At 50.7% G+C, this 20,489-nt stretch overlaps 1 protein-coding gene across 5 annotated transcripts in view; it reads right to left on the bottom strand.

Moving 5' to 3' along the window:
- Septin9 (septin 9) overlaps positions 1 to 20,489 on the bottom strand; it is a 186,523-nt gene that overhangs the window by 64,282 nt on the left and 101,752 nt on the right. For all 5 annotated transcript variants that reach the window (XM_029561525.1, XM_017797120.2, XM_008828925.3 and 2 more), the window contains one exon: positions 15,503 to 16,141. In XM_029561525.1, the coding sequence (XP_029417385.1) occupies positions 15,503 to 16,141 (639 nt within the window). The remainder of the gene's footprint in view (positions 1 to 15,502; positions 16,142 to 20,489) is intronic.

The raw sequence follows: 20,489 nt of genomic DNA, 5'->3' as shown, positions 1-20,489 counted from the left end.
CTGTCAGCTTCAAAGCCAAACTAGCCCCCCAAACCTCAGCTTTTTCAGGGTGGGGTTGGGGATAGGGGAGTGAGGCAGGGCTCAGTAGGTAAAGCACTTGCCACACAGCATGAGGACCTGAGTTCAGATCCCCAGTACCTGTGTAAACAGTGGGCATGGTGGCACATCTATAATCCCAGTACCAGGGAGGCAGACAGGAGGATTCCTGGGGGTTGCTGGACACCAGGGTAATTGGTGAACTTGTGAACTCCAGGTTCAGAGACTCTGTCTCAAAAAATAAGGTAGATCTGGGCGAGGTGGTACACGCCTTTAATCCCAGCACTCAGGAGGCAGAGGTAGGTGGATCTCAGCCAGCCTGGTCTATATAGCGAGTTCCAGGCCAGCCGGGGTACAGGGAGATCCTGTTTCAAAAAATAAAATAGAATTAAATAAAAATAAGGTGGAAGGTTGTTTGAGGAAGACAGTCAACACCAACCTCTGGCCGCCACACCCATGTGTGTACACACACACGCACACGCGTGCACACACACACATATACCCATACACACATACATATACACACATATACACACATACACACATACACACACATACATATACACACACACACACACACACACACACACACACACACAGGCTGAGTATATAGCTAGTGGTAGACCACTTGTCTATCAACATGAGAGGACCTGAATTCCATCCTCTAGCACTGGTAAAGGGGCAGGGGGGATTCATTATGATACTCTACTTTGATTTCCGAGTTCCGCACACCCCCTTATGTTTGCATCAGGGCAACCGCCTCAGTCATCCTGCACCAACCTCCAGATGTTCTTGGCACCCTGAATCCCACCATCTGGAGCCCACCCCAGGGCCAGTCCCAAGCCTGCCCACAAGTCATCCACCAGCCCAGCAGTCCCTGGCATTAGTCTCACCCCTTCCACCTCCTGCTTTCCTGGGTACAAATTCTCGAACAATCACCAGCGAGTTCCTCAGAGCCTCATACCTTGGGCACGGAGCAGCTCTCAGCCTCCTTTTTTAAAAACCTTACTGAGGCTGGAGAGATGGCTCAGTGGTTAAGAACACTGACTGTTCTTGCAGAAGACCCAGGTTCGAATCCCAGCACTCACATGGCAACTAACAACTGTCTGTAACTCCAGTTCCAGGGGATCTGACAGCTTCTTCTGTCTTCCATGGGCACTGCACGACATGGGTGCACTTACCTATATGCAGGCATAACACTCATACACATAAAATAAAATAATAAATAAAATATTAAAAAAAACCTTACTAATCATTTTAACATTTTACACATACTGATTAACACAGTCACCGATTCTATGAATATATTTCTGTTCTGACACAGACCTCCCCAAACCATATCTTACTGCTACAATAGGAACAGGCCTGTAGACACCAAGCCAGACAGCTAGACACATCTGATAGGTTATCAAATGTCCATCTTTCTTAAATATCTGCTTCATGAGTCTGGGTAAGAGCTCGGTATAGGCCCTACCTGAGACGCACTGGTAACAGAAGGCTCCTGTTCATTATAAGTCAACCATTTCAAAGAAGGGATAGAAATGCAAAGAATGAGAAATCAATAATCAGTTCAAGGTCACTTCCGGAGCATCTTAGTAGACCCTCTGCTACTGCCCGGGTCTTGGCTGTTCCCCAGAGACTGTGTGTTGGAGGCCTGGTTTCCACTGGTAAGTGATGAAATCTTTAGGAGCTAGGGCCTAGTGGGAAGAGGTTAGATCACTGGGGGGGTGGGGGGGCCACATTGAGGGCTTCCCTAAAAGGGGATGTGGGGACCCCAACACCTTCTTGACTTTCTTTGCAACCCAAGTAATTTGATACAGTAATAGAAAGCTAACACACCCTGCCTTGATATGAAGGTTAAAAATGTAATTGTATGCCGGGCATGGTGGCACATGCCTATAGCCCAGCACTGGAATTGGAGGCCAAAGGATCAAGAGTTCAAGGTCATCCTCTGCTACATAGTGAGTCTGAGGCCAGCCTGGGCTACAAGAGTGTACAATGAAAGACACAAAAGGCCAGAGAGTATGTGACTCTATGTATAAGAAAGTTCCAGAATGGGGACCCCACAGACAGGAAGTCCCTGATAAGTAGTAGTCATTGCTTACGGCTGGAGATGGGGTAGAGAGGAGCCTTTCTCTGAGGTGGTGAAAGTTTTCTAAAATTGGTTGTGGTGGAAGTAGTGATGGGAAACTGTGTCTTGGAGCAGGAGTGATCCAGGCAGGCTGCTGGGTCTCGGGAATCGTGAAGTCTGAATTGTGATTGAAACACCACAGAATTGTACTCCATGTGGTAGATGGGCACACTCCTACCTCCCCAGTACCTGGGAGGCTGAGGCAGGAGGACCAGAAATTCAAGGCCAACCTGGGCTACAGGAGATCCTGTTTTAGAAAAGAGTGAGAGGGGCTAGAGAAATGGCTTAATGGTTAAAAACACTGGCTGCTCTTGCAGAGGACCCAGGTTCGAATCCCAGCACCCATATGGTGGCTAACAACCATCCTTGAACTCACAGAGATCTGCCTTGCGTCGCCTCCCAAATGCTGGGATCAAAGTGTGCACCACCATGCCTGATTCTGAAGTCATTTCTTAAGAAAGTTTTAGCAGGGCATGGTGGCAGACACTTTTAATCCTACCACTCAGGGCACAGAAGCAGGTGGATCTCTGTGAGATGGAGGCCAGCCTGGTCTATATAGAGAGTTCCAGGCCAGCTGGGGCTACAGGGAGACTCTGTCTCAAAATGTGTGTGTGTAGGGGGGTGGAAAATACTAGACTGTATCAAAATCATGGGGGCTGGAGAGACGGCTCAGTGGTTAAGAACACTGGCTGTTCTTGCAGAAGACCTGGGTTCAAATCCCAGCACCCACATGCAGGCACTGCATGACATGGGTGCACTTACCTACATGCAGGCAATACACACATACACATAAAATAAAAATAATAAATAAATTTTTTTAAAAATCATGAAAATGTATCTTTGGACATGGATGGATGGACACACACACACACACACACACACACACACACACACACACACACCCTATGACCTACTATAAAATATATATCATAGGCTACTTTCTGGGCAACTCCAGACTTCACAATTCCCTAGCAGCCTGCCTGGACCACTCCACCCATTCCAAAACACAATTTCCCATCAAGCCTTCTTCCTCCAGGGCTACATCATGCAGACAATGGGGGCCTCTCAACTCAGGGTACAGAGTTGTCTACACATCACTCTCAGAACCTCTACCACCCTGCACTACATGCGTGTGCTTCTAAACAGAGTGGCTCAGGGCAGGACTTGGTCTGACCCATTGCACACATCTGCTCTGCAGACACAGCATGCCTAGGGCAGACGCTGAGGGCAGTAAGCACGCAAACTGTCCCTTCCAACTTGATCAGCTAGCTACTGACGCAACTACCTCTGAATGACCTGAGGGATTTTAAGTAGGGCAGAGGATGATCTTCTAGGAAACGAGGCTCAGAGTGTGGGAGTGATTGGTGCTCAAACATGAGGATCTGAGTTCAAATCCTCGGAACCTACATTGGGAAAAAGAAAAAGCCATGGCTGGGCATTCATGTAACCACAACTGGGGTGGGGGCAGACAGGAAAGAGCCCTGGAGCATGCTGGTCAACCAGTCCAGCTAAAACACAGTGAACTTCCGGTTCAGCGAGAGCCCCTCTTTCAAGGGAACCAGGACAAAGGATGACATCTAACATCTTCCCTGACTTCCAGGATTACATGTTTGGGCATGCACACTCACACACATACACACATACACCACACACAACACACGTCACACATACAACTTTAAAAACACATTATTATTTCCACGTGTATGCGTGTGATATGGGGGGGCGGGGCATAGCGCAAGTGTGGAAGTCAGAGGACAACTTTGTGGGGTCAGTTCTCTGACAGTGACTGTTCCATGGGTTCTAGGGACTGGACTCTGGTTGCCAGGCTTCTGTGGCAAGTGCCTTTACTCACTGGTCCTACACAAGTAAAATAAATTTTTTGTCTTTTTATCCCAGCACTTTTAATCCCAGCACTTGGGAGGCAGAGGCAGGTGGATCGCTGTGAGTTCAAGGCCAGCCTGGTCTACATAGTTCCAGAACAGCTGGGGCTACAGGGAAACCCTGTCTCAAAAATAAAAAAAGTATATCTATCTATATAGATATACATATATATAGATAGATATATAGATATTACATATGAGATAAGATCTTCCTACGAAGCCCAGGCTGACCTGGATCTCACTATGTAGCCCAAGCTAGCCTTAAACTCATGATCCTCCTACCTCAATCTCCCAAGTGCTAGAATTATAGGCATGTACCACATGCCCAATTAAACAATAACTTCTCTTCCAGTGCTGGAAAGTGAAACCAATCAGGCCTGACAGTTAGCACTATACCACTGAGCTACACCTTCTGCCCTAAAAAAATAAATTTTGCTAAGATTCCTCCCTAAACTCAGAGCCCCAAGAAGGGGGGTATTTTTTTTTTTTTAAGTACTAGACGCCCACAAAGTATCAGGCCAGATGGTTTCACTAGTGAGTCTCAAAAGTCTTAACAAAGACAGGATTGTATGGCTGTGAAAGTGTTCCAGAAAAGAAAAGAAGAGCCAAACACATCCCATGTTTCCGCTAAGCCAGCACAGCACTGTCACCAAAGTGGACAAAAATAGCCCGGCACACGCCCCACACTACAGAGCCAGCTTGCTGCGCATATCCATGCAAAAAGCCCCAGATCCCACCTCATGCTCAAACTGCAATAAATTCCAGTGGATTAACAACTTCAGCACAGAAAAGTGAGACCACAGAAGCACTAGAAGAAAATAGGGGCGAGATTCTTGTCTACAATTTTGGAACGCAGTGGGGCCTGAATTGCAAAAGCTAAATAAAAGCAGGGACTTGACAGCAGGAGCCTTAGAATCTTTTATGTTTGGAAGAGCACCCCTTAAATGAGAAAGCCAACTGTGGGCAGGGGGAGCCTTAAAACCTTGCACCAACCATGGCAGAGGTTACAAGAATTGTTTTTTAAAGAAAGGGTCTTGCTATGTAGTCCTGGCTAGCTTGGTATTCACTCTGTAGCCCAGGCTGGCCTCAAACTAGCACTAATTTTCCCACCTCAGAGTCCCAAGTGCTAGGATTATGGGTGTGAGCCACCATAGCTCAAATAACTTTAAAAAAAAAAAAAAATCAACAAGAACAGGATTAACAGGCTGGAGAGAGATGGCTCAGCAAACAAGCCGCTCTTGCTGAAGACCCGGGTTCCATTTCCAGCTCCCACATGGCGACTCACAACAGACCCAGGGGATTCCACGTCCTGTTCTGGCTTCTGAAGGCACCAGGCATGCATATACACACAGGCAAACCTGTGTGTATATGCACATGAGTTTATATGAGTTTATTTAAACTCATAAATAAAATTTTAAATCAAATTTAAAAAATGAAAAGGATTAACAACCCAGCTGAAAGGGAAACAGAGTCCTTGGGTTGTAAACAAAGGATATAGCTTATCACCAGCCATGGTGACTCTCACCTTTAATCCCAGCACTCAGGAGGCAGAGGCAGGTGGATCTCTATGAGTTCTAGGCCAGCCTGATCCACATATCGAATTCCAGGCCAGCCAGGGCTACATAGTGAGACCCTGTCTCAAAACAAAATAAAATCCACCTCTCTCACACAACTAAGCCTAATGTAGCTTGGAGGTTAAATGCCCCTCAGAGGCCCATGTGTTAAATACTTGCTCCCCAGGGTGGCACTGAGAGGAGTTGCTGTGGCCTTTAGGAGGTAGGATCCAGAGAGAACTCAGGTCATTAGACATATATCCTCCGACTACGGAACTTTGATGGGCCTCTGCTTCCTGGCCCGTGGATGTCAGGGATAGCTCCACCATGTGCTCCCACCCCATGTGGCCTCAGCAAAGGCTCAAAGCAATGAGCCTGCTGGATCTGGGACTAGAACCTCCAGAACTGTGGGCAAAGTGGGATTTTCCCCTTTATAACTTTACTGCCTAAGGTCACAGTGACTGGGAGCTGAGCAGCATGACAGCATGCAGCACCCATCAGACACTACTGGTTCACTGGCCCTAGGAGAGGGGCACAGGCTGTGCCGGCAGCCATCACTGAAAAGTGCTGTAAATGGGGCTAGAAAGGTGGCTCAGAGGTTAAAAACACATAGTGCTTTTGCAGTGGACTGAAGTTTGGTTCCCAGCATCCATGTCTGGCAGCTCGCAACTGCCTGTAACTCCAGCTCCAGGGACTCTGACATATTTGGCCTCCATAGGCATCTGCATTTATATGTACACACACCCATACACATAATTAAAAATAGAAATAAATCTCTTTCTTAAGTGTTATAACTGCTCCAGAAGGCAACGTGGGAAATAGGATCAAAATGTCAAGTACACACATCCTTTGACACAGAAACTACACTTCTAAGGGCTGGCACCACAGTCCGGAGGGAAGATGCTCACTCACCACATCTCTGTTCTCTCAACAGGGTCTCACTACAGAGCCCATGTCAGACTAGATCTCGAGGTCCTCAATTCGAGGGCTAGGGTGAGCAGCGAGAACTACCCCACCCCACTCAGGCTCTTTTAACAGCAAATGTCAGGGGCAGGGCTGGGGATGCGGACCAGAGGTAGAACATTTGCTTAGTATGAGCGAGGCCCTAAGTTCGATTCCTAGTGCTGGAAAAATTAAAGATGATGACTTGATAATTTGGGACTTGGAGATGTGATACAGTTGATGGATTGCCTGACTAGCATGAATGAAACCCTGGGTTCATACTCCAGCACCTTGTCAACTGGATGTGGTAAGGGCTAAAGAGATGACTCTGCAATTAAGAGTGTGTGATACTCTCGCAGAGGACCTGAGTTCAGTTCCCAACACCCATGTCAAGTGGCTCACAACCACCTCTAAGTCCAACTCAGAGGATCCAAAGCCTCTGGCCTCTGTGGGTACCTACACTTACATGCACAGAAATACAAAGACATATGCATATACATAATTTAAAAACTGGGTGCGGTGATCCATGCCTATAATCTCAGCACTCTCTGGAGACAGGAGGATCAGATAGTCAAAGTTCCACACACAGTGAGTTTGAGGCCAGCCTGGGCTACATGAGATCCTGTCTTCCCTCCACCCCCATCCCCCCAAATAAAGAATGTCAGGGGCAGCCTATAATGCTGAGGTTAAAAATTAAAAGTATGTGCCACTGGCCTGGCATGCATGAGGTCCAGGGTTCAAATCCCACCAGTGTAAAGAAAAGAAAAAAAGAATGTCCTAAATCTATGATGTTGAACTTAAAGGTATGTGTGGCATTATTAAATGGAAAAATAAACGATCCTGGCTGCCTTTACATTCTCAAAATGCCTGTATAATATTTACACACAGACTTTTTCCTCTTTTCTTTTTGGCTGTGTTAGGAATCCAACTCAAGGCCTTGTAAATGCTAGACCTTGTAAAGGCCAGTGCTCTACCACTAAGCCAGTTTCTCTCTCTTTCTCTCTCTCTCTCTCACACACACACACACACACACACACACACACACACACACTACACACAGGCTTTTTGACAAAAGAATTAAATGACATTTGCACACACAAAATCCTGAACAGCAACAACACACCCAGCTGTCAGGACAACCCACCCTCTGGAAAACAGTTGGGGCAGAGGAGGCCAGCTTCCTTCTCAAACTCCTTGGAGTCTTTGGGCTCTGAAGTCTAATAGTGCACATGTCTGGCCCCTTAGAACACAAAGGAAAAGGGGATAGGAGAGCAGTGGGAGTCAATGAACAAGAGAGACCACAGTAGCCAGCAGGTGGGATGAGGGCACAGTGGAAGGGGCCTCCCCAGACCTGGAGACCTGGGATCTCCAGAAGGGGCTACTGAGGTCTCTGTGCAAGGCACAGCCTTCCTTAAATAAAGGTTAGGCCTGACTTCCATTTGTGCACTTAACACAAACCTCCTGGGTGCTGGCTCGTTCACTCCTACTGGCCATCTAAACACTATGCAAGAGGAATCACACCCACACTGACCATGAGAAAAATGGGCCACAAGATAAATCATCATGCCTGGGGCCAGGGCAGAAACTGGAGTCCAAGCCCCAGGCAGCGGGCGAGGCCTGCTTGGTGGTCCCAGCACTGACTACGGGATCCTCTGTGAGTTATCCAGAAGCAGGGAGATGGGACTTGGGTTCAAGTTCTAGGCAAGGCAGCTCAGCAGAAGATCACTTTCCACCAGAGACCAGAGAGTAGAATTCAACTTGGGCCAGGTATGGCACAGCGACTGTGTGATTGTGGGCCCCTTCCCCTCTCTGGAAGGCACTGAGGTGGCATGGGGACCTCCACAAGGGCTCCCGGTAGTGAGCCCCTAGCTGCTGGAGTTGCAGGAAGTTTGCAGCTAGGAGCAGGAGTGGGGGTGAAGGGCAGGAACTCCCTCTCCCTGCTCCCTCCCTCCCACCCCCAATGCAGCCCACTGGGTTTTGGGGGGATTTTTAAAGATTTTCTTGTATGTATCTGTGTATCTTTGTCTCTGTGTGTGTGCTTGCAGAGTCCAGAAGAGGGCACTGGATCCCCTAGAGCTGGAATTACAAGCAGTTGTGAGTCACCCAGTTGGGGCTGGGAACTGAACTTGGGTTCTCTGCAAAAGCAGCAAACACTCTAACAGCTGAGCCATCTCTGCAGCCCTCCCACCCTCACCCCAGCCCACCCACCTATACTGATTTTACTGTTGAGGTAGGGTTGTTACATGTATCTCAGGCTGACCTCTAACTTACTATGTAGCTAAAGTTGTCCTCCACCTTCCTGCCCTCCTGCCCCCACCTCCCAAGCACTCCAGCCTCACTTAACTCCTTCCTGTGCCCAGTGATGTCCCTGACCTGTCAACCAGAGCAGGACAAAGGAGTCCCTGTGACTGGGGAAGGTCACCTACCATGCCTACTGCAGGCCCTTGTAGTGGAGTCAAGCCCCATTTGTGCCTCCCCTGTGGCTCCCAGATATGAGGCCCAAGGTCCAGCATGTGCCACATGGTACTCTCCTTGCCCCTCTGAGGAGTCGAGAGTCTGGTCAGGAGCTGCCCACAGCCAGGGTGCCAGCTGGGGAGCGTCAGTGTGCTCCTCCAGGGGTAAATGTGCCCTCTGTCCTGTCACATAGACAAAGGTGGCTATCCGTCCTCCACCACCCCTCACAGCCACCCCACCATGCAGACCCTGGATCCCAGCAGCTGTCCAGGGCCTGGAGGCTGGGGATAGAGTCACAACTCCCCCTCTGGCAGCTGCTTTATGTGGGTGGAGGGAGGGGAGTCACCCAATGCCATGTGCTGGAGCTGGGCTCTATCCTGAGGCCAGGCTGGGTGGTCAGAGCCCCAGCCACAGAAAAGGAGGGTCAGAGCAGGATCCGCCCACCCCCCAGCAGGGTGTGCCGCAGCTGTGTCTCTCTATTTCAGGGACTCCGCAGCTGCTGGGCCTTGTTCCCTGGACAGGCCTGCCTCTTCCTCACCGCTGCACCCTGGGCGCAGCAGACAGCCGGGCAGCAGACAGCTGGGCGGGCGGCCAGTGAAGGGTTTTGCCTGGGCCCCTGAGCCAGGGTCTGTCTGCCCACTCCTTGAAGGAGACCCGCCTGGCCTGACCACTCCTCCCCCTCAAGCCCTCTAGATCCCTAACTTGACCTAGGTATGAACAGTCTGAGACTGTTCAGACAGGGTGTGTCCGTTCTTGGGAGGGAAAGAGACCCAGTCCTAGAGCAGGATGCTAGAGGGCCCCTGAGGCAGGGAGCAGAGGGTGGTGCAGGCATGATGGCCTGGTGGTGGAAAGGTCCCTCCTGGGGACACGGCCAGATCTCTCAGAAAGAAACACAGGAGACTCTGTAGGCCCCTGTGAGTCGCTTCTCTGCTAACATCATGAGTCACAAGCAAGCTTTCACCCTAAACCTGAGGCTGTGGATGAAATATCACAGCCAGGAGAAAGCCACAGCCCAGGGGCAGTCATGCAGTCCCCTACAGTCAGCAGGGTGTCCTGCAAATATAGGGCCTGTCTATGGAGCCCCTTGTAAAGCCTGAGGTATCTTCTCCCCAAGTCCACGGTGGCCGCCCACTCCTCAACTGGACACCCCAACTTCTGAATGTGCCAAACCCTCCTTAGCTAGGCCTGGTACATTTTCCCCCTTCCCTGACCCAGATCTCCCTGCCCTGGAGTTCCCCTCGTACCAAGTCACTTCTGTGACCCCACTGGACGGCCTCAGGAAATCTACGCTCTGATCAACTCCCTCAACGCAACACGGAACTTGCAGCCCCGCTCTCTGTACTGGGCCTCTCCCCAGTCTACTCCCAATCCTGACCCCAAAGCCTGGGAGAGACAGAGCACCCCAGGACACTTCCTAGGCAAAGAACCAGGGACTCAGCTTCTCCAGAGCTCCACCCACCATGGGGACTACTGGATGGTCCAAGTCAAAGGGAAACAGGGCTAGGACTGCCCCACCCTGCCCTCAAGGACAGCTTCAGAAACTGAGGTAGGGTGGGAAGTAGAGGTGATGGCTCAGAGTCCTGGGCTCCAGAGTAGGGCCAGAACACACCCAGGGACTCAGCAGACACCCAGGGACTCAGCAGGGGGGCTCGTGAGCACCCAGGCGAGGTATCAGACCATGAGTGGTGAGCGAGCACAGTGCTTGCCTTATAAGGCAGCCCGGGGAGCTGGCTGGTGTGGCTGTGAGCCAGAGGGGCGGCTAGAGGGACTGAGCCAGCAGCCTGCCCTTGCTGGGTGGGTTCTGTGACCCAGCACCACCCAGAGACCTATGGATCCAAGAATCCAATGTGTACAGCACAAGCTTCCACCTCATCAAGCCCTGGAAAGAGGAAGGGGAGGCCAGGTGGCCTCTGCTGCCCTCTCCCTTCAGCTGTCTGTGCTCCTACCCTCTTCTCTGACCCCTTCCCAGACCGCCAGCAAACATCCTCCCCAGTGCACCCTGAAGATGACTCTCCACCTCTGCCCTGCCCCTAGCACTGTAGGGAAAAAAGTCTGTGGGGTAGGAAACTAGGGTCCCTGGAGGGTGGGGGGTATATAAGAAGCATCTACTTGGTCCCTAGTTGTCCTATTTTTTTGTTGCTGTCACAAAATACTCTGACCAATACTAACTTGGGGAGGAAAAGGTTTATTTGGCTTACATCTCCTGGGTTACAGTTCATCAGAGAGCCCAAGGGAGGAACTCAGGGCAGGAACCTGGAGGCAGGAGCTGGAGCACAGGCCATGGAGGAACTCTGCTTACTGGCTTGCTCCCCTGGCCCTTGCTCAGCTTGCTCTCTTATGCAACACAGGCCTACGTGCCCAGGGGTGGCACCACCCACAGTGGGCTGAGCCCTCCCACATCACTCAACAATCAAGAAGATGCCCCACAGACATGGCCACAGGCCAGTCCTATGGAGGCAATTCCCCAATTGAGGCTCCCACAAACCAGTTGTGTCAAGTTGACACAAAAGTTATTCAGCACAATCTAGTATCCTACAGTACTTTATAAAAACAAAGACAGCTGGGCATTGTGGTGCTTGCCTTTAATCCCAACTCTTGGGAGACAGAGGTAGGCACATCTCTGTGAAATCAAGGCTGGCCTGGTCTACATAGCAAGTTCCAGGGAGATTCTACATGGCAAAATGTAAGGATAACAAAGGCTTACTGTTAAATCTTAGCATTTTTTCCAATTAATTATTCTATTTTCTGCATTAAAAAAAAAAGAATAGCTTTATGAGAGATTGAAAAGTCCTGTTATGTTCTGTTAAGAACTGCTATTCTGGGGCTGGAGAAATGGCTCAGCGGTTAAGAACACTGGCTATTCTTGTAGAAGACCAGGGTTAGAATCCCAGGACCCACATGGCAGCTAACAACTGTCCGTAACTCCAGTCCAAGGGGATCCAAGGGGATCCGACAGCCTCTTCTGACCTCCAAGGCACTGCACGACATGGGTGCACTTACCAACATGCAGGCAATACACGCATACACATAAAATAATAAATAAAAAATTAAAAAACATTATTATTCAAATTCACCTCCAGATGTACTCCCTCTTCTGATCAGTAATGCTGCTGAAATGTAGGATTCTGTTTTTGTGCATTTGACTATATCCACTGACTTTTGTGTTTATTTTGATCTTGATGACTTTCCATCTTTTATAAGTTCCTCAGTACGTAAAATTAAATCTTCTAATAAAATTTTGGAGAGGAAAAAAAAAAATCACAGAGCCTGGGGCTGGAGAGATGGCTCAGAGGTTAAGAATACTGACTGCTCTTGCAGAAGACCCAGGTTCAAATCCCAGCACCCACAAGGCAGCTAACAACTGTCTGTAACTTCAGTTCCAGGGGATCCCACAGCCTCTTCTGTGCTCCACGGGCATTGCACGACACAGGTGCACTTACCTACATGCAGACTATACACGCATACACGTAAATAATAAAAAAAAATTTAAAGTTAAAAATGAATAGTGAGCTGGGCGTGGTGGCACACCTTTAGTCCCAGCACTTGGGAGGCAGAGGCAGGCGGATCTCTGTGAGTTCAAGGCCAGCCTAATCTACATAGTGAGTTCCAAGCCAGCTGGGACAACAGGGAGACCCTGTCTCAAAAAAACAGATGGGCTGGGTGTGGTGGCGCACACCTTTAATCCCAGCACTTGGGAGGCAGAGGCAGGTGGATCTCTGTGAGTTCAAGGCCAGCCTGGTCTACATAGCAAGTTCCAGGCCAGCTGGGGCTACAGGGAGACCCTGTCTCAAAAAGACCAAAAAAAAAAAAAAAAGGACAGATGGAAGGAGGCAGGGAGGGAGGGAGGGAGAAGACTAGTATATCACTTATTGTCCTATGAAAAATCTTTCTTCATTGGAAAAAACAAAGTCTAGCAGAGGAAATTCACAAATAATGTGCAACCCAGGAAAAATCAAAGTGTTTTATAGCAGAAAGACACAAAGATGTTCTGGAGACAGAAGGAGGAGGCTCTTTCTAGCCATGACACTGGGAAGGATGTGTAGGGTCTGTTGGGTGTGTAGGGGCTCCACAAGGCAGAGGCTGGGTCAGGAGGTGAGAGCAGAGGGGATGTGAGGAAGGTGTGGGAGACGCAGAGCAGAGTGGGTGGAGCCAGGGGTAGGAAGATTGGACTGCCATGGCCCTGAGAGTGGGAAAGGCTCAGGCAGGACTAACATCATTAATACCCTGGGAACAGCTTTGCAGGAGCCCAGGAGACCCTGGACACAAGCTGAGGGGCAGAACGGAGTACACTGAGCTCCTTCATTCCCTGATCCTTTCCTCTACCATGCCAGCTGGGTGGGCCGGGGCAAGGCGGCCCCAGAGAACAGTCAGGTGGAGGTCTGAACACCTCCAACTTGGGGGCAAAATGGATGGCTGTGCTGGGTCCACAGGAAAGATGGGCAGGAAGGTAGGAGAACCAGATCTATGTAGATCTGTGTCCAGAGGAATTGGGCGACGGTTTATGTCCAGAGGAGAATGGAGGAGCAGATACAGCCTTGAAAGAGAGGCCATCCCAGGCGTGTGCCACAGGACTTCCAATAGTGCTCCATGGGGAAAGCCCTGACAGCCCTGGCTCTCCCTGCCCTGCCCTGCCATCTACCAGGAGGAACTCCATCATCCTGGGGGCTCTGGACTATCAAGAGGAGTCTTGGGGCTGAAGAGATGATCAGTCATTGGTAAAGTGCTTGATCCCCAGCACCCATGAAAAAAAGCCAGGTATGGTAGGAAGGCCTTTGGATCCTAGCACCAGAGAGGTAGAGACAGGAAGATGCCTAGGGTTTGCTGGTCAGTGAGCCTAGCTTAATAGGCAAGTCCAGATCCCAATGAGAGACCATGCCTCAAAAAACAAGGTGGATGGCTCCTGAGGATTGATACCCAAAGTTGATCTTTGGCCTGCACCCCTACACAAGTGAACACACACACACACACACACACACTCTCTCTCTCTCTCTCTCTCTCTCTCTCTTTCTCTCTCTCTCTCTCTCTCTCAAGCTTTTTTCCCCATCCTGGCATGGTGAACCATGCCCTCCACAGCAGGCTTCCAGAGCACGCCTCTCACTGTCCATCTACCATTGTGGACTCCTCTCTGTGGCTCAGCCCCTGGCACAGCCTGGGTGTGCAGTATCTGAGTTGCATCTTCACTGGAGTAACGACAGCATGCCCTGAACATCCTCCAGGGCTCTACCCTAGGACATTCCCCACCACAAAGCCAGGACCACCTCCAATACATTAAGCACCAGCTGTGATCAACAGGTGGATGCCTAGTGCAGCTGTCTGTCTCCCCAGCCACATCCTGTCTGACTCAGCAGCATGAAAATCTTATCACAAGAGGGAGGGGGGTTTGCATCCGGTGCCAGTGGAGGGCCTGGACCAATCAAGAATTATGGAGAGAGGACAGGGTACTGACCTCTCTCCACACACTGCCTGAAGCCTTTGTGCTCACACCACTCCACCTGCAGATTAGTCATGAGTCTGGGCAGCTCTCAGCAAGGTCAAGTTTAGGGAGATGGAAGACAGGAACAGATATGTATCTCCAGGGTTGGAAGGACCTTTCAAAGGTTTGTGAACTCCGTAGCTCTGTAGTGTGATCTGACACCTGGCACTGTAAGAAGGCGGAAGCCTGGGCGCCCATACTTCTGAGCCATGTGGGTACAGGCCCTTCCTATGAGGGGTTCTCACCCCAGCCTGGCCCCAAGTCCACTTACCACTGGAAACATCAAAGAACAGGAGCTTAAAAGAGGCGTGTGCACAACCATGATCCCAACACTATTCACAAGAGTCAAATGGTAGAAGCCAGCCAAATGTGCATCAGCGAATGATTGGAGGCACAACTGTGTTCTATCTTGGAGCTGGGGACATGGCTCAGTGGGAGACCACTTGCCTAACATGCAGAAAGCCCTGGGTTCAATCTCCACTACCGGGAAAAGAAAAAAAAAAAAAAAAGTATTCTTTCCATACAATGGAATGCTATTCAGCTGTAAAAAGGAAGTTAGTTCTGACACAAGCCACAATACAGGTGAACACTGAGGTCACTATGCTCAGTGAAATAAACCAAAGGACAGATTTTGTCTGAATCCACTCGCCTATCAGCCACCAGAGCATCAGGCCCTCTGAGATTATTCATATCATGCCCCCATGGGAGTCCACAGGGGCTCCAGCACCGATGACTGACTGCTCTCCAGCCTTCTAGGCCCCACAGTCCCAAGATCATACCACAGAGCTCTGGCATAGTCTAGCTATGTCTGCTACCAAAGGGGCTGGGTGACCCTCAGGTGCTACCTCTTGCTGAGGCCCAGGGGACAAAGAATCTTCATTCCCCTGAGTCTTGGGACATGGCCATGTACAGAGAGGTCTTTTTCCATCTCCACTGAAGCATCTCCACACCTGTGTTGGGCTTCTTCCAGAAACCCCAGGGCAAGCCCTGATCCCAACCATGCAGACTGAGGACCCGGCACTGGGCTACTCACCCTCCTGGTTCTGGTGTGGGACCTCAGCCGAAGGGGGTCTGGGCTCCAGCCTGCTCTGCAGCTGAGACATCGGGGGCTCGGAGTCCTCCAGGGTCTGGGGCGGGAGTGGGCAGGTGGGTGCCTCAGCTGGCTTGGGCACCTGGATCTCCACCCTCTTGGGGGCTGTGTCAGCGGTGGGGGCAATGGGCACCTCGGGGATCTTGGAAGCAGGGGTCTCTACCCTGCGGTGAACTGACTCCTGGGGCTTGACAAGGGTGATCTCCGTCCTCCGAGGGGTTGGCTCTGGTGTCTTGTGGCCTAGCACCTCAGCCCTCTTGAGCCCGAATCGGGAGGGCCCAGTGGTAGCGCCCATGTTCTCCACCTGCTTGGAGGAGATATCAATAGAGAGCTCAGTGCGCCGTGACACCGGTTCCGTTGACTTGGGCCCCACCAGCTCGACCCTCCGTAGGGATGGCTTAGGGGAACGCTGGCTCAGGGAGTCTACATGGCGGCCAGTGGGCTCTGAGTTCTTCACACCCAGGTCCTGGAATTTCTGGGTGGAGCTAGCCACTGTGGCTCGAAGCAGTGGGGTCTGGACCCTCCGGGGTGGAGTGGAGTTGGGGGGCTCAGCCTCCTCAACCTCGAAAGATCTCTTCAAGGCTGAAAGAGAGAGGGGAGGGCAGGCATGTTAAGAACGATACAGAGGATACCAGGCATGTACATGGTATGTTTCATGCTGTAGAAGGACAAAGGTACCAGGCCTGTAACCCTAGCTTCTTGGGAGGCTAAGGAAAGACCTCAAGTTCAAGGCCTGCCTGGGCTACAGACCAAGCCAGCTTAGGCAACTCTGTGAGAGCTTGTCAAAAGAAAGTAAAAAGAAAGCTAGGGGGCTGGAGAGATGGCTCAGCGGTTAAGAACACTGGTGTTCTTGCAGAAGACCCATGTTCAAATCCCAGCACCCACATGGCACCTAACAACTGTCTGTAACTCCAGTCCCAGGGGATCCGACAGTCTCTTTTGACCTCTGTGGGCATTGCACAACAGACAAGTCCATTCCAGGACCCACAGGGTACCACCAGCCATGAGGCTGCAGTGAGAGGGCACTGATCTCCCTCTTACCTCCTCCTCTGCCTCCCAACAGGAGAAACAGACAAGTCCATTCCAGGACCCACAGGGTACCACCAGCCATGAGGCTGCAGTGAGAGGGCACTGATCTCCCTCCTGTCCTGCCATGCTCCCAGCCCAATCCACACAGCCTCTTCCTCCAGTGTCAACTATAGGATGCGTTGGTTCAAGAGAACCCTGGAGTTGCTCCTCTACGGCTTCTTCCCCCTCCTCCCCTCTTCCCAAGGCACACAACCTGACTCCATGAGGCAAAAGCACCAGCAGCAGGGCGGATCCCAGCTGCAGGAACATTACAGCCATGACACCACAGCAGCTGCCCAGGGACTTCTCCATCAGGCAAGGTGCTGAGTTTACTGCGCCTAGTCGGGCTGATTTATCATCTGTGCTGTGAAGAATATTACTCCCTGGGTCAGTGAGATGGCTCAGCCAGTAAAGGCCAGTGCTGTCACCAAGCCTGATGACCTGAGTTCAATCACTAGGACCCACATGGTGGAAGGAGAGAACAGCCTCATCAACTCCCACAAATTGTCCTCCGATCTCCACATGTATGCAGTGACAGTGTGCCGCAGTGTGTATGCATGCATGCACATACACGTAAATAAATAAATATAATTGTTTTTAAAAAGAATATTACTGGGGCTGGAGAGATGGCTCAGCGGTTAAGAGCACTGGTTGTTCTTCCAGAAGACCCAGATTCGAATCCCAGCATCCACATGGCGGCTAACCACTGTCTGTAACGCCAGTCCCAGGGGATCTGACAGCCTCTTCTGACCTCTGAGGGCATTGCACGACACGGGTGCACTTACCTACATGCAGGCAATACACACATACACATAAAATTAAAAAAAAATTTTTTTTAAAGTATTATTTTCCTAGCAAAGGATACCCTGTGATGTCACCACAGGCGTGGAGCCAGACCATCTGTCTCTCTGGTACCAAAGCCTACAGCCCCTCGCCGGTTGTTTCTGCACTCAGTGTTTGTTCACTGACCTCCTCGGTCCTCACCATCCCCCCTGTCCTCCATCCTCCACTCCAGGCTGCATTAGCCACCCGGCTCCCATCCTGCAGCCCAGGGCTCCCACCCGGCCATCCTGTCACCTCTCCCACTGGAGTCTGCTCTCTTGGGAGCGGCAGGGTGGTGGCTGGGACGCCACCATCCTCACGTCCCTGCAGTCACCAGCCAAATGAGAACCAGCTGTTTGGGTTACATGGAGCCAAGCAGGAAGGGGCCCTCGTGGCAGAAATATCCAACAGCTCCCTCCTGGAACTACCAGGGTCTTTCCTGGCCTTTCTTTGCCTTCTCGCCAACCCCAGGACCCAGATTTCACGGAACCCCATGATTTCCTCGTCCTGCCCATAACAAAAAGGACTAAGAGCTGGCCCATACCTGCAGCAACAGCATCAGGGCCATCAAAGGCCACAGCTGCCTCTAGCCTTCTCCAAATGCAAACACAGTCCTTGGGTCTACAAAGGCCAGGCTTCCTCTGAGGACCACAGGCTCTTGCTAGGGAGCAGGGAGGGCAGGCGTCCAGGGGACACTCACTCTGAAGGACTCCGTCATTAAAATGCTCCCCAATCCCACACTTAAAAGGCCAAGTGTGGGACTGCAGAGATGGCTCAGCGATTGACAGCAGTGGTCGGTCTTGCAGAGAACGCAGGTTCAGTTCCCAACACATACATGATAGCTGAAAATTGTCTGTAACTCTAGTTCTAGGGGATCTGACACCCTCTTCTGACCTCTGTGGGCTTTGCACACACAGGTACACTTACATACATGCAGATAAAACTCAGACACATAAAGTTAAATAAATTTTTAAAAGATTAAAAATCAGGCATGGTGCATGCACTTGTAATCCCAACTCTAGGGAAGTGAAGTCCCTGGGACTTGCTGGCCTACTGGTCTAGCCCAGCCCACTTAGTGAGTCAATGAGGGACTCTGTCTCAAAAAAAAAGAAAAGGTAGGGCACGCCTTTAATCCCAGCACTTGGGTGGCAGAGGCAGGTGGATCTCTGTGAGTTCAAGGCCAGCCTGGTCTACATAGTGAGTTCCAGGACAGCTGGGGCTACAGGGAGACCCTGTCTCTGGGGGAGATGCGAACAAATCTTCTTCCTCCTCATAAGGTCCCAACAACAAACCAGAGCATATTTCTATCGAAGTTCACTCTGGGGAACCAATGAATTGACTGGGGTGATTTAGAGAACAGGGATGAGCAGTTGCTTACATGAGCATGGGTCCAACCCTAAGGCAGCTCCATCTTCACCCAGTATGGATGATGATTCTCCACAGGCCCCTCAGAGAACCTTCCCCAACCTATACACCACCAAGAAGCCTCATGCAGTTAGAGGTGAACTGTATACGAATGGCTGGAATCGGGTCCAATGACCCTCCTGTCTCCTCTGAGTGATGTCAACAGCCCACAGGACTTTATGACACTCTCTTGCAGGTAGGCACAGCTGATCTGATGAAGGTGGCTACTGTTTTGCTCAGGATTGAGGAGGGAAGGGGCAGAGGAAGGCCAAGTTCCAGTGCCGGGATTCCCAGGTGCGGCACCCCATGGTACCTTTCCTTCTCGGGGGACACAGGAGGCAAAGCTAAGCTCAGTCATCCTAGGCACCCAGGGAAGGAGCAGTAGATCTCAGTGAAGTGCCCAGCATGGCTAGAAGGCGCAGCATGGTCTCTAGGATGCACCGTCAGTGGGACCTGCAGCCCACCTACCACCGTTCTACAGAAAGTGAGGGAATATGGCGGCCAGAGCCTCTCACCTTCCGAGAGAATCTAGCAGCCTGGATTTTATGACACCGTCTGAAACAAATTCATATATTTCGAGGTTCTGAGACAGAGTGTCATGTAGCCCCAGTTGACCTCAAACTCACATAACTGAGGCTGGTCTTAAACTCCTGATGCCTGAGTTTCCAACTCCCAAGTGCTGGGATTATACTGGTGCGCCCTCATGCCCAGCAAATAAACTTAGAACCGCAAGTGATGTGATAAATAACACCTTAGAATTCTTTTTTTTTTTTTCTCTTTTCAGTACTAGGGTGGTACCTTTTTGTATGCAAGGCAGTGCTCTATGACTGAGCTACATCCCAAACCCTAAACCATTGCTCCCCGTACGCCACACTAGCGATAGAACCTAGGGCCTTGTGTATGCACTCTGGCAGTGGCTACAACTCCAGGCTCATTTTTGAATGAAGCCTCCAGAGACATGTGCGGCACTAGCCAAACAAAACCGCATCCACAATCTTCAGTCATCTGTGGTCACAGGGCACAAGGCCCATGAATCTGTGGCCTTCTATTCAAAGTACAGAGCATCTATCCCACCTGCCACTCCATCTTCCCACAGTTGTGTCTCTGCATGTCAAGTGTCACCACCATCTGCCCATACACCTTGGATAACTGTTGTGCTCACAACCTGCTCTGGTATCTAACAGGTATTTCCTGACTAGCACCCCTGTTCCTATCCCCATGACCCAAGAGAATGGGAATTGTCCCCATGGATGCAGCCTCCCACCATCAGGAGGGCAACACTAGATCACAGTAGCATATGCCTATAACCCCGTCACAAGTTTGAGGCCAGCCTGGTCTATATACCCTCTGTCTCAAAACATAAAGGGGAAAAAAAAAAATAGAGGTTTGGGGATGTAGAGTGTTTGCCTAGTACACAGGAAGCCTTGGGTCTGCTCCCCAGCACCACGTAAACTGGGTGTGGTGGTGCATGCCTGTAATCTCAGTAATCAGGAGCTGGAGATAGGAAGATCAGTGCAAGGCCACTCTTGGCTACACAGCAGAGTTTGAGACCAGCCTGGGCTACTTGAGACCATCTCAAAAAAACATAACAACAAAACAAAAACAACACTCCCCACCCCCAAAGGAAGTAAAAGGA

The sequence above is a fragment of the Nannospalax galili genome, unplaced genomic scaffold (assembly GCF_000622305.1).
Source record: "Nannospalax galili isolate Female #2095 unplaced genomic scaffold, S.galili_v1.0 scaffold1314, whole genome shotgun sequence".
NCBI classification, from domain to species: domain Eukaryota; kingdom Metazoa; phylum Chordata; class Mammalia; order Rodentia; family Spalacidae; genus Nannospalax; species Nannospalax galili.
The sequence above is the reverse complement of the archived record's forward strand: the minus strand, read 5'-3'. Positions and strand labels throughout refer to the sequence as shown.